Source organism: Melozone crissalis, unplaced genomic scaffold (genome assembly GCF_028551555.1).
Source record: "Melozone crissalis strain CALT ecotype California unplaced genomic scaffold, PUWL_Pcris_2 ptg000045l_1, whole genome shotgun sequence".
Classification (NCBI taxonomy): domain Eukaryota; kingdom Metazoa; phylum Chordata; class Aves; order Passeriformes; family Passerellidae; genus Melozone; species Melozone crissalis.
Genome location: NW_026535823.1, coordinates 27480720 through 27493886, shown reverse-complemented (window position 1 = coordinate 27493886; position 13167 = coordinate 27480720). Strand labels below are relative to the sequence as shown.

Below are 13167 nucleotides of genomic sequence, written 5' to 3'. Positions count from 1 at the left end.
AATGCAGTTTATTATTATTATTATTCAAATAATTGAGTTTTTCAGGCACTACTGGTAGAAATATTTGTTATAATCTATGGCAATTCTTCCTCAGCGCTCCCCAGAATACACCAACTGTCAGTATCTATGCAAGCTCTGCTTAGTCCACATTGAAAATATCCAGGGAGCCCACAAGCATATTAAGGAAAAACGTCATAAGAAAAATATAATGGTAAGTTAACAAAATTATGACTACTTTTTTCTTTCTTATACTCTTCTGTTTTTTAAATTTTGTTTTTGAAATCAAAATTTTTTTGTTGTGTGGTTTGTTTTCTTTGATCATGTTCATTTAGGTGAAAGTTTGTATGCTGAGCAGAGATCTACAAATTTCTGTTTTCTGTTTAAGAGGAAGGGCTTGATGATTTGTCCAGGCAGAGGGGAAAGGACAGTTTTGGTCATTGCTTCTGAATTAGTGGCTCTGAGCAGTGAGCAGTTCGTCATGCTTTTAGTAAGAGAATGAAAGGTAACTTAGTTGAGAAATATGTATTACATAAAAATATATTCAGTTTTTCTGTTCTCTGAAAATAATGCCATTGGTAGTAGGGATTGGAGGTGGGGCTGGGAATGTTGGTTTTATGGTTCTTTATACTTTGGCTGACTTGTGAAGTTTAGAAGAGTTACAGGAGGGAAGGATTCAGTTAATTCATAATCACCCTGGGTTTATTCATGTACTTAATATGAAAAATAGTTCTAAGGCTTACAAAGAGAAAACCAGTTTCCTTGTCAGATACCATGGTGCTATGGTTTGCTCTAAAGAACTGTTACATGTAAGAAATCCATTAAAAGGTGCACAGATTTTCTTGCCGGCCCATTTTTGTAAATGCTGATGAAGAGCTACAGATTACCCAGGATGTTGGATTTTGTCATTTAGATGGTTAAAATTACTCTTTCTATAACCGTTCTCCAAAATTCAGTCAAATTACTTTCACATGTTTCCATGGATTTCTTGCCATACTTCTGTTTTTCATTAATGCTCTAATTCTAAAACGCGTGCAAGTCATCACCTGGAAGACTCCAAATGCCATAAATCCATTAAATCTCAGAAAGTAACATTTTTACATTATGGTCAATGATTATTTGTAAAGGTTCACTCACTGTCTCCTAAATTGCATCATGCTTAAAAAAACGAGCCAGTCCTATGATTGATCTATAAATGCTTCCTTACCATGCTTTCCATCTGGGCATGAAGATGAGAATTGAGCAATGAGATTTCTTTAGCACTGAATGGAATTCTGGAGGACAGGGAGCAGTTTCACTTTTTAACACTTAGCCCAGATAGCTTTCTCTGCAGCATCATGGTGATACCTATGTAACTGTCTTAAATGTTACTGCATAAAATGCTCCTGTTTATAGCTCTGTGAGATACATGACAATCAAATAAACTCAGCAGCAACTGTGGTTTCCCAACTCAAGAAAAATCCTAACGTGGTGACATTAAAAAAAAATCCCATGCTACTTTAAAAATGCTCATATTCTTTCTTACACTTAATTTGTTCAGATGAGAACAGAAGAGTTGAGAGATGCAGCTTAGAACTAAAACATTTTCATACCATACTGTGTTTTCTTAGAGCATGTTTATTTTATAGTTGTTATTTATTTCAGTCATATCTTTCATGTAGTTAATGAATTCATGGAACAAGAGGTTGTTGTGCTTAGTCCCAAATGATTTGATGCATCTGATGTGTTCTTGCTGTTGGATGGGTGCACTAAATCCAGTACTTTCTGGAACCAGCTGTTTAAGCAGTAATGGAACTCAACTTATAAAATTTCCTTGGAGCTAGGAATACTTTTTCTGCCTTTGATAACTTTCCTTCAAGTACAATCCACTCTGAAAAAATCCATGTGACTTTTCCAACTCAGTTACTTTTATGATGTACAATTACAGCTTTTTATTTTCTTGGTTGAATTCTACTTCAGAACTGTCAGAAAATGTGGTTCAGGAATGGAATACAGAAGATTCCAGTTGCCAGCTGTGAAATGACATTTTCTGTTTTAAACACTGAGCATCTGCTCTCATTCCTGGGACCACACTATTGTATTGCCAGTTAGGCCAGGCAGAGTTCCTGCCTTTGGAAGTGCTGGTGAGGACACAAACAGCAAACCAGCATGTTCCAATATAGCAGTAAGAGATAGCCTTTCCTCTAAAATTGCAGTTTTTAATGACATCATCCCCCAATTGTTCAGGAAAAGCAGGAGGAGAACGAGCTGCGGGCGCTGCCGCCGCCCTCGCCTGCACAGCTGGCTGCTCTGAGTTTCACTCTCATCCAGGCAGCAAACGAACAGGGCATCTCAGATGAGGACTTCAGAGTTCGGCAAGAGATCGTAAATGAGATGGAGAAAATTATTCAGCAGCCCTTACCAGGTATTCATAGTGTGCTCCATTTGCTTTAGGTGAAAACTTTTCGTTAATTTTATATATATAATTTTGATACCTTTGTTAATGGTGAATGAGTGCATTTGGGGTTAAATTATCTTGATAGTGTACAATATTAATATGTACAGACTTTAATACATTCTAGCAGTGGATTTTCAAAGAATTAACAAATATACAAAAAGAGGAAAATATGATTGTGTTTATTTGTCCTTCTTTCAGATGTGTTTATTGATCCTTTTTAAGTGATGGGATAAGATAACAAGAACTATAATATTTGATATTTGCTTCTTTGCATTGATTTTCCCATCAGCTCCTATAGTTAATGCACTGGGAGTTTGTAATCAGATTTTTGGAGCTGCTGTGATGTTGACTTAGTGCTAACAGTGGTTTGGTGTTCAGTGCATCTGAACAGAAGAAAATACTCATTGCCAAAAAAATGTTTGAAATTTTTAATTTCATCTGTGTTGGAGTCAGGTGTTGTTCTATATAGTCCATTTGTTTTAGAAATACCTTTTTTCCCTTTGCTCTATAAAAATACAGCTGTAGGAAAGATTTTGGTATGTGCAGGATGATCAGCTTTAGTTTTAGATGCTCTATGAAGTATCTGCTTAAACATAAGGTGCTGAATAGAATAAGTGTTTGTAGGATAGAGACTTGCTAATCTGCTCTCTAGTAAGTGACTCCTAGTGCAAACTTCTGCTCTGGCACTCTAGGGAGTTTTCCACTCATAGTGGGAAGCATAAGACAAAGCTTTTTCACATAACATTTTTTACATAAATGCTCAGGAAAACTATTGTTACTTTGGCTGACTTGTTTGGACTGATGAGCTTCTGTGGAGGTGTAGGAGTAGTGGAAGAGGAGTCTGTAATAGTAAATGACAGTTTGTTATTCTCCTTTTGAAAGCCAGCTATGTTCTAGTGAATGTGTTTTCCTAAGTTGTAGATTCAGAAAAATTTAATTCATGCACTGTGTAGAAAACATCTGATCTTCTGGCATGATTTTCTCTTAAGCTCACATTAGAACTATGCAAAACTTCTTAAAATATGATAAGCCATTGGGAAGGAATTGTAAATTATTATTGTTATTAACCATACAGACTTTCATTCTGAGAGGGCTGCTAAGCAGTGAAAATAGGCTTGAAGCTATGTATGTGTAGGACCTATTTTCTCTTTTAAGAGCAGTTTTGTTGATATTTCTGATTGCATGAGTTTCGTCAGAACACACATAAAGGAAGATACACAAGAAGAACCCTCTTTGCTGTGAGGGTGGCTGGACACTGCACAGGTTGCCTGGAGAGGTTGTGGTCTCTCCATCCATGCAGATTTTCAAAACCCAACTGGACACAGTCTAAGCAGCCTGCTCTAGGTGACCCTGCTTGAGCAGGCTGTTGGATTTGGGAAGCATTGAGAACACTCATTTTTCAGCTGATTTAAGTATGGGAGACCCTAATTTCTATTACAGGAAAGTTTTCATGAGCAAAAATTTCATTGTAAATTGGGGTATTGTTTATGGAATGGGATGGCATTTCTCATATTATTGCTGAGTAGGTTCTTCCTAGTTAGTTTAGATGTATTCTGCATCTTTGCAGGTAACTACATTAATTAAAACAGTGAATGGACACTGTACTCTGTGCCTTGGATTATATTGAAATTATGTTTATATACATATTTTGTAAGGAACTGTGTGTTGGAACTTGCTGATGGAATCAACAGATTGGTGCTAAATACAGAAGTCTGTGAGGCATCAAAGAATTTTATAATTGGCTAAGAGCTGCAGTGAAATCAAGCTGTAGTTAACAAAAGCTGTTACATAAAATCCTACACTGAGATGGTGACAGTTATTGTTACTTCATATTTAAATTTATATTAAAAACAAACAGAACTATTGCAAAAAATCTTTAAAACAGCTTGGAAAATGTTGGACATTTGGTGGTTACAGTATTTGAATTATTTGTTTTCCTGTGATGCTGTGTTATGGAAATGCCTGCCCTTCACAAGAGTGAGAAGGGGGTTCAGTGTTCATTAATCTGAGAGTGCCAGTGGGGTGCAGTATCTAAAGCAAGGTATGCATCATCCACTAAAGAAAAATTTATTTACTAACTGTTAAATAATTCTGTTTCTCTCTCTCCAGACTGTTCCCTGAGGATGTATGGCTCCTGCTTAACGAGATTTGCTTTTAAGACCAGCGATGTTAACATTGATATCAAATTCCCCCCTAAGGTGTGTAAATATTATCTTGTATTAACTAAGACTGGTTTTTAGATCAAGCCCATCCACATTTATTTCTATTCCATTGCCTTAATCTTCTTTTGGGGCACATGGTGTTAGAAGAGCACAAAGTATCTAATCTTTGATTTGATGTCATCTGTGCTGTGGAGGAAGTTTTCATTGCTCTTTAGATAACTTTAATTCTTGGGTGATTTTTTTTTTGTTTTGTTTGGACAACCTTATGCTAGGCTTTTTCTACTTTTTTTTTGAGTAAGCACTGAAGCAGTATGAAAATAGGTGGCTTGGCTAAGTGTGCTTCCATGAACTCAACATTCAGACTGTAAACTCTTCTAGGTTTTGATTCCCCCCACACTTTTAAAATTTGATATAAAAGTGACATTCTTCAGGTAATGAAATTGTTGGTTCATGTTTAGTGATATTAGCAGCACATTCTTGATAGACACTCAACTGCTGCACTTGTGTTTCAAAATGATAAGGTGTTTCAAAATGATAACCTTTCAGAACTCCTGGGAAAGTCCTGACATTAAATTCTCTTGCTGTCCATTTCTAGCAGTATTCACTGGTAATGAAATTGCTGAATATATGGCAAGTGCTTTTATTTATCCTGTTAATGCAGAACTAGAACAGAAGTGTTCACTACAGCTGTAGGCTAAAGGAAGGTTGGCTGTGAGGTTTACTGGCACCTGTTTTCATGGTGTAGACAGGCACAGTTAACTTTTCATTAACACTGACAAATTATTTCACATTTTTGAGGAACACAGAGTTACTAGTTGTGCAACTCAAGTAATTTGAAATAAAATGTAAGATGAAATGTTAGTCTCAATAATGCAGCCTGCTCTGATTTTGTCATTGTAGATGAGTCAACCAGATGTTCTGATCCAGGTGCTTGAGATCTTGAAGAACAGTGGTGAGTTTTAGTTGCATCTCATTTCTATTTAACATTCTATCTGCTGCTTAGTTCTTTTTATGCTTAAATTTTCTGTAAACTTAGAAAAATTGGTGGGTTTTCAACCAAAGTATCTGGGCTGTTTTTATGGATGTGATTTTTATGAACACCAGTGCTTGTGTGAATGAGAGATGAGAAGCTGCAGCAAGAGAATGCTCCAGTTCAGGTTGCCAGAAGTTGGGGCAGTAGTGTCAGATGCCAGGGCAAAAAGTTTTAACTTTTTGTATGATGAATTCTAGGCAGTAAACTCAAAAGCTGCTTTCCACTTGCATGTGTACATGAGTGAGAGCTGTTCCAAGACTTGTAAAACTTGTAGCCTCATGGTTCTGTCAGGAACACAGCCTGACTGTCTCATACTGGTGGTGAGCATCAAAAGTAACCAGAAAATATTGGTGCTGCTTAGCTATGCAGCACTTAATTTGAGTTGTTACATAAATATAATATTTTTAAAGACAGAATTGGGAAAACTGTAAGAAACTCTGAAACAAAGTGTGTTTTTTCTCCTTCATTGCTTAGCTGTCTACTCAGATGTGGAGTCGGATTTCCATGCCAAAGTTCCTGTTGTCTTTTGCAAAGATGTTAAAAGGTATTTGTGACTGAACAAAGTTTTTAATGAGCTGCTATGCTTGTTCATACTAGGTGCTTGCTTGCGCTCCTGACAAGAAGTATTACTGTAACATTCAGCTAACATTTGTATTAAAAGAGAATTGCTCATACACAGAAATGTAACCTAGAGAGAAAGCTACTTTTGTTTTTGTGCTACACAGAACTCACTGGGTGTAGGAATCTGACATTACCTTTTAGTTAACTGGGGGAAAAGTGGAGTGGTTTTCAGTTATTTAAAATTGTTGCCAGCAGTTTTAAGCCAATGCTTTAAAAGCATTTTATAAGATACACATTGCCAGAAAGGACACATCATCTGACAGTTTCAGTAAATTCCTAAGACGTAGCAACCTCCAAAATGAAACATGATTTCTTGACTGGCCAGAGGTATGGACTGAAACTCTGGGGAAGTAAATGCAACAAGAGTGGGCTTGTCTTTTCCTGTATTTATAACAGAATAGAAATAATTGTTCTGAGAAGCTAAAGGAAAGGTTTTAGAGAAGCTGTTTTGTGGGTTTACCTTAATGTAACTCTTAATGTGCAGCAGGTCTGGAGTATTAATTAATTCATTAGTTTGTTTAAGTGTTTGGAATGTAGACAGTATATTTGGTAATTGAATTGTGCAAGATAATGTAATTAAGTAATGGCAGAACTTAAGAGCAAATTCTTAATACTGTTTTGTATTCTTCACTGTAGTGATATTCTGTAAGTTCTAGATGCAGTTATTAAGCTAATAGTAGAGAAAATGCAATTATATTCTGTAGCTTTTTGTTAAAAAATTCAGGTTCTTACATAGGGAGACCCTGATGGATGTTTTTATTTCAGGGGGTGTGATGCCCCAGCACCATCTGTATCACAAAGTGATAACCCTTTATCTGTTCTGCATTGTGATTGCAGTGGTTTGACATGCAAAGTGAGTGCTAGGAATGACGTGGCTTGCCTTACAACTGACCTGCTGGCTGCACTTGGTAAACTGGAGCCTGTCCTCATCCCCTTGGTTTTGGCTTTCCGCTACTGGGCCAGAGTAAGTTATTGAAATATCCTCAGTAGTTCTTCCTAAGCACTGTGTACACTGTCCTGTATAATGTACCATGAATGTTTATAGAAAGGACTTCATGCTTCACCCCACCTCCATGTGTGAGATGCCACTGTACAATAGCACATTTCAGCCTTGACTGAACTTCTACATGGCAGCATAAATATGTCCCACAATCACAAAATGTGGTGAAACTGGAAAGAATAATGTATGGTAAGATAGTGTTCCTTAATGCACTGTGTGAATTGCTAGTTTGTATTCTGTCTGTATGTGACATGGCATGACCACTGCAGTTTCTGAGATACAGCATTTTGTATTTCACTCTAGTATGTTTCTCACATTTCTTTAGTATTTGTCCTTTTGTAATAGATTGTAAACTAAAATTCTGGTGTTACATCAGAAAAGTAATTATTTTTCTCTTACAGCTCTGTCACATTGACTGTCAGGCTGAAGGTGGAATTCCCTCCTATTCCTTTGCCTTAATGGTGATATTTTTTCTTCAACAAAGAAAACCACGTATTTTACCGTCCTATTTGGGCAATTGGGTAAGTGATTTGGTACTTCATTATTAAATTGTTGACATTATTTCTGTGTTCTGCAACCTCATAAAAATGCATAATTTGATTGCCAAAGAAAATGATAAATGAAATGCATTGGTACTTCATGCTCATGCAGATGATGCTTGATGATTCTGAAGACTTTTTAAAAAGGCACTTGTAGCAGGCTGTATAGTTGTGTCATCTGTGTTTTGGAGAAAAGGCAATTATTTTCCTCTTTATTTCTCTGACATCTGTTAATCTTGTCAGGGGTATGAATATACCACAGTAGTCAGTGTTACATTTGCTGAAAACTGTTGGTTGTATGTGTTATAGACAGTCTTGTTTCAGAGCCACTTTAATTGTTATTAGATTGAAGGCTTTGATTCAAAGAGGCCAGATGACCACCAACTGAAAGGGGTGGAAGATGAAGAATTTGTAAGGTGGGAGTACAAACCACCCACAAATGGTGCAGCAAAAAACTCTGTTGGAGCAGAAAGCAAAGCTAAAGTTGAACAACAAAAAGGTGGTGGCAAGAAGGCAACGAGCTCAGAAGTGGACAACCAAAGCAATGCGAAAGAGAAACATGGAATTGTAAGTCCTGACTTTATTTAATTAAAAACCATTTGCTGTCTCTTATCCCTGTTTTTTTATTTTTAAACATTGATGTTGGATGGAATCAGGACAAAAAAAGGGGAATAATCATTTCTTATTGCGATTGAGCATTTGTGTCCATGTTTTTCAGTCTCTCTTAGCGTTCAAAACCCCTCATCAAGTTTCACTGGGGCAACTGTGGTTGGAACTTTTGAAGTTTTACACACTGGAGTTTGCTTTGGAGGAATATGTCATCAGCATACGGGTACAAGAGCTCTTAACCAGAGAGAATAAAAACTGGCCTAAGAGGCGAATAGCCATTGAAGGTAGGCTGATCCCTTCCCACTTCTGTAGTCATCCTGCTTTGGCATCTTTATTTGCTTAACTTGCAAATGCGTTACAATGATCTGGACAATAAGTCTTTTAAATATATATTTTGTCAGCTATTTAGTCTCTTTAAACACAAGTTTTCTCTGTCTAAAGAGCAGGGAAAGTCATTGAGTTACAGAGCAATGTGTGGCATTCTCAATTGACCTTAAGAATAGAGAAATTGAGTATTTGAGGAAGCCTAAGAAACCATGTAAGGTGATATTTTTATAAAAGCATGAATAATGACTTTTGAACACTTTCTAGAGATGTTGCTGAAGTGGCTTATCTGTAACACTTGAGGCGATGGAGAGGACAAAGAGAATCATACAGACAGACAATGAGGTGCAGAGGTACATTGAAGGATGAGTCAATAAGGTACAAGAAGAGTAAGAAGGAAAGTAGAACAGATAAGCAATGAATTCTCGAGGCACAGGTTGAGTAGTGGATGTTGAGATCACTCCTGTGACTTTTAATTTCCTCTCCCAATTCTTTTCTTCAATTACTTTTAGCTAGAGTGTGGAAAAAGTGAGGAAGTATTTATTCAACGTGTGGGATGTAAGGTGTCAGGACAAATCATTGAGGAAGAAATGAGAAATAATTTCAAAAAAGCCAGATTGTATTCTGGTTCTGACACCTGCTGTTATTGGGCTAATTGTGTTGTTTGCTTTATGTTTTTTTACTTCTCATTTTTGCCTTTTTTCTTTTTTCCGATGTTGAGTTTGTAGCTGATGTTACGAAGTAACAGAATCTCAGTTTGGTACTATCTTCCAGGCAAACTTATAGCAACTATGCAGGAGCTCTTTTTGCTTGGAAAGCATGTTTGATCTAGAAATCGTTAGGAAAGCCTAAGAATGGATCCTGGTGAGAATGGTTCATACAATCCTTACATTCTCAATGTTACTCTTAGACAAATGAATTTCTTAAGGGAAATGAAAATCCTTCTTCAGTGGAGGAAAAAGGTTCTGGCTGGCATCTATTTATTTTGCCTTTGTTTATTATAATTTCTAGTTTAGAAATTGGCCATAATGTAATGTTGCAATATACCCATGGTTTTCTTTTTGAGTAACACTGTCTAGAATTGTTTATGATAGTCAGTCATTCATGGCTGCACTTGGATATGTTTCGTATGGAAGAATTTTGAAAAAACTTGTGGGTCTTCATTCTCTAAGTATATCCACATACAATTCTGGATTCTAGTATAAGAACCTCCTTAACTGCCCTGTAAAAACTTAGGGATTTCAGCTGCTTTGTGAAATGTGGAAGTTAAAGATTACTAATTAAATTGTTCTTTTTCTTCCCAGATCCTTTTGCACTAAAGAGGAATGTTGCACGAAGTCTAAATAGCCAGATGGTATTTGAGTACATCCTGGAGCGATTTAGGACAGCATATAAATATTTTGCATGCCCACAAAGTAAAGATGGGATTAAATCCAAGCCAGATACCAAGAAAAAAGAAAAAGGGAAAATGAATAATAAGAAATCCACAAGATCTGAAGAGCCTGTAGCAAACTGTTGCCTTCCACAAGGGGAAAATGTTGTAGATAAAGAAGTTACAGAAAGTGGATGTGACATACCAGAGAATGAAGTTGAATGTAATACAGTGGTAGAAGCTGTAGCCAAAAGATGTACTTCCCAGCACATGGACCCTTTGCTACTTTCAACATTGGACTCTAGCTATGATGAAGACAAAGAAGAAGCTTTACCCCTTATTTCCAATGAATGCTGTGAATTAAAGGAAAAATCACCTAAAGAGAGAGAAGATTTAGAAATTTCAGTGTGTCTAACTGAGGAGGAGCTCAGCCACCACTGTAACTGCAGTGCACATCAGCCTGATGACACAAATTCCAGTAATGAGTTTTCTGATGCTGAAAGCAGGCAGAGTTTGGTACTGGAGTCGTCTCCGCAGACAAAGTGCACTGGCACCCCAGCTACCTCGGCCAGCTGCAAAGTAGTGCTGGAAACCCAGGATCTCAAAGAGGAAGGCAGACTCTCAACAGAAGAAATGCATTATGTGTTTGATAAGTTTATTTTTACTTCAGGAAAGGTAAGCAGTGCTGGCCATGGATCACTGGGACGTTAGTTTGAAGTCAATAAATCTAAGAGTGGAAGGATGGTGGGATTCCCACAGTGATTGTTTCAGTCTGGGGTATGGGTGGGAGCTCTTGCCTTTGTTGATTACCTGTTATTCAGGAAACAGGTGTGACATTTGCATTAAATAGTCTGTTTCCCTCATCTTGAGCTTTTTGATGTCCACACAAAAAAATCTGGATTTCTTTCTGGTTATTTGTTGGTCATTTCTGCCTTTCCTCTCCCACTTTCTTGTAGAATTTCCAGGTGCTTCTAGGCACTGTGAGACCTAAATGCAGCTTGTTGAGAGGTGTTCTGCTCTTTGTAGAGGCTCTGTTATTGTTCATATGTCAAATATTCTTGGTTGCTTGGAAATGTTAGGTCTGCTGAACTGTCCTAAGTGCACAAATAGAATTTTCCTTTTTCTTCCCCCCAAAAAGCCACCAACTATAGTATGCAGCATCTGCAAACGGGATGGACATTCCAAAAATGATTGCCCAGAGGATTTCAAGAAAATTGATCTAAAACCACTACCACCAATGACAGACAGATTTCGGGAAATACTTGATATAGTGTGTAAAAGATGTTTTGGTAAGTTCAAAAAGTGTTTGTGCCCCACTTTATACTATGATCTGTAACCTGGAAGAATTGAAAACTCTAGGGTTAAATTACTTATTTACAATTATTCACAATTCAGTAGGAAGAAGCTCTTCCAGGTGCCCTAGGCTACAAATGGATCAGCATTTTAATTTTCAGATAATCCATGGCTGTGATAACTTATAACAGATTTGAGAAACTGATGTGATATGGGATTTTTCACCAGGTTTGTAAAAAGCTACTGGTGTTCCCAGGAATCAGGCTCTGTGCAAAACTAATTTTTGGTCTTATTGAATTCTATGGCATCTTTTGAGGGTGCTGTTGTGGGTTAACCTTGGCTGGATGCTTGGTGCCCACCTGGACACTTTGTGGTTGAAAAACTGGATGTTTTGAAATCAAATCTGGAAGACTCTAACAATTTAAAAAGAAAACCACAGATTTAAGCAAAGCAACCACAACAAAAAAAAAAACCCATCCAATCTTTTAATTAGCTGAAAATGATTCTTGAGGTGCTGAATGTCACGTCTGACTGTGTTTTAATTTGTTTTTACTTAGATGAATTATCCCCTCCTTTATCTGAGCAACAAAACAGAGAGCAAATCCTGGCAAGTTTGGAGAGATTTATTCGAAAAGAGTATAATGGTATGTGACCTTAGCTAGTGATTCTTGAGAATGCTTTCTTCAGTCATGTTGTCCAGAGCATAAAGATGTGGTTTATCTCATTTTATTTTCCTTGCTTGAAGCAGAAGCATCTCTTTTCCTTCCATTTGTAAAGCTGTCTTGCAGACTTCAACATTGAACATCCCTTCTTGCTATTCCATGGAAATGTCCCTAGAGTGGAGGAAGAGCTGCCAGAGCAATAATGCAATAATGCAAGCACAGGACTGCTCCAGTCAGGCCAAGAAGAAAGTTTGGTTGGGTTTAGTGTTAGCTTTGGTTGTGGGCCAAGGACTTTTGTTGCCTAGTCACCACTGCTTGAGTATCTTAGAAATCCTAATGAGTTTATCTTCACATCCCTTACATAAAACAAACAAAAATGTCTTTCTACAGGGATGGAACTCAAGGCACAGAGATGCCAAGGGATTTTTTATAGGAGGTGTAAAACAGTGCTAGAGCCAGGTACCAAACCCAGGTCTCCTGAATTCCAGTCCATGGAAGGCTGTTCTGCTGTAGCTGACCTGTGATCAAGGAATTGGGAATTCTGTCCACTGGCTGTGCCTCCACTTCCTGGCAGCAGCTGAGGATTGAGACCTGTTACAAAGCCTTGAAAGACTTAAGGTTTCCAATTCTATTAAAGTTTAGGAAAAAAAGCTGTGAATAAGTGTTAGATCTATTTTCTTTACATTCAGCTGAAATTAATGCTTTCTTTGCAGTTAGGAAAGAATTTGTTTTAACATAGTTTTGCCATCCAAGAATGAAAATACTTAGTAATATCGTGTTTCAAACAAAAATGTAAACAAAGCAATTGGAAAAGAATGTTCCATAAAGTATTGTAATCTTGCTGCTTGTGTCTTCTTCAAGAATATGCTATAATTACAAAAACTCATTGACCAAATTTACCTAGTCATAGGAGAAATATGCAACCTAGATAAACTCTGAATGGAATTTCAGAAATATTATTTTGGCTACCCTAGGAGTAGCTCTGTCTTATCTGTGGGATAAAGCTGTACTGGTGACTGGGTTTGCACATTATTTTGATTTATTAAAAGCAGGAAAATGCAGTTGCATACCACAAAACATTGCACCACATTTAGAGATGCCATTTAATGATTATAGTA

General features: G+C 37.1%; 1 protein-coding gene across 1 annotated transcript in view; it reads left to right on the top strand.

The window, feature by feature from the left end:
* Positions 1–13167, top strand: part of TUT4 (terminal uridylyl transferase 4) — a 43872-nt gene that overhangs the window by 14528 nt on the left and 16177 nt on the right. The window contains exons 4-15 of the mRNA XM_054285590.1: positions 95–211; positions 2224–2401; positions 4544–4632; positions 5497–5548; positions 6104–6173; positions 7088–7214; positions 7652–7771; positions 8135–8356; positions 8508–8682; positions 10027–10769; positions 11233–11383; positions 11945–12031. Of these exons, the coding sequence (XP_054141565.1) occupies positions 95–211; positions 2224–2401; positions 4544–4632; positions 5497–5548; positions 6104–6173; positions 7088–7214; positions 7652–7771; positions 8135–8356; positions 8508–8682; positions 10027–10769; positions 11233–11383; positions 11945–12031 (2131 nt within the window). The remainder of the gene's footprint in view (positions 1–94; positions 212–2223; positions 2402–4543; positions 4633–5496; positions 5549–6103; positions 6174–7087; positions 7215–7651; positions 7772–8134; positions 8357–8507; positions 8683–10026; positions 10770–11232; positions 11384–11944; positions 12032–13167) is intronic.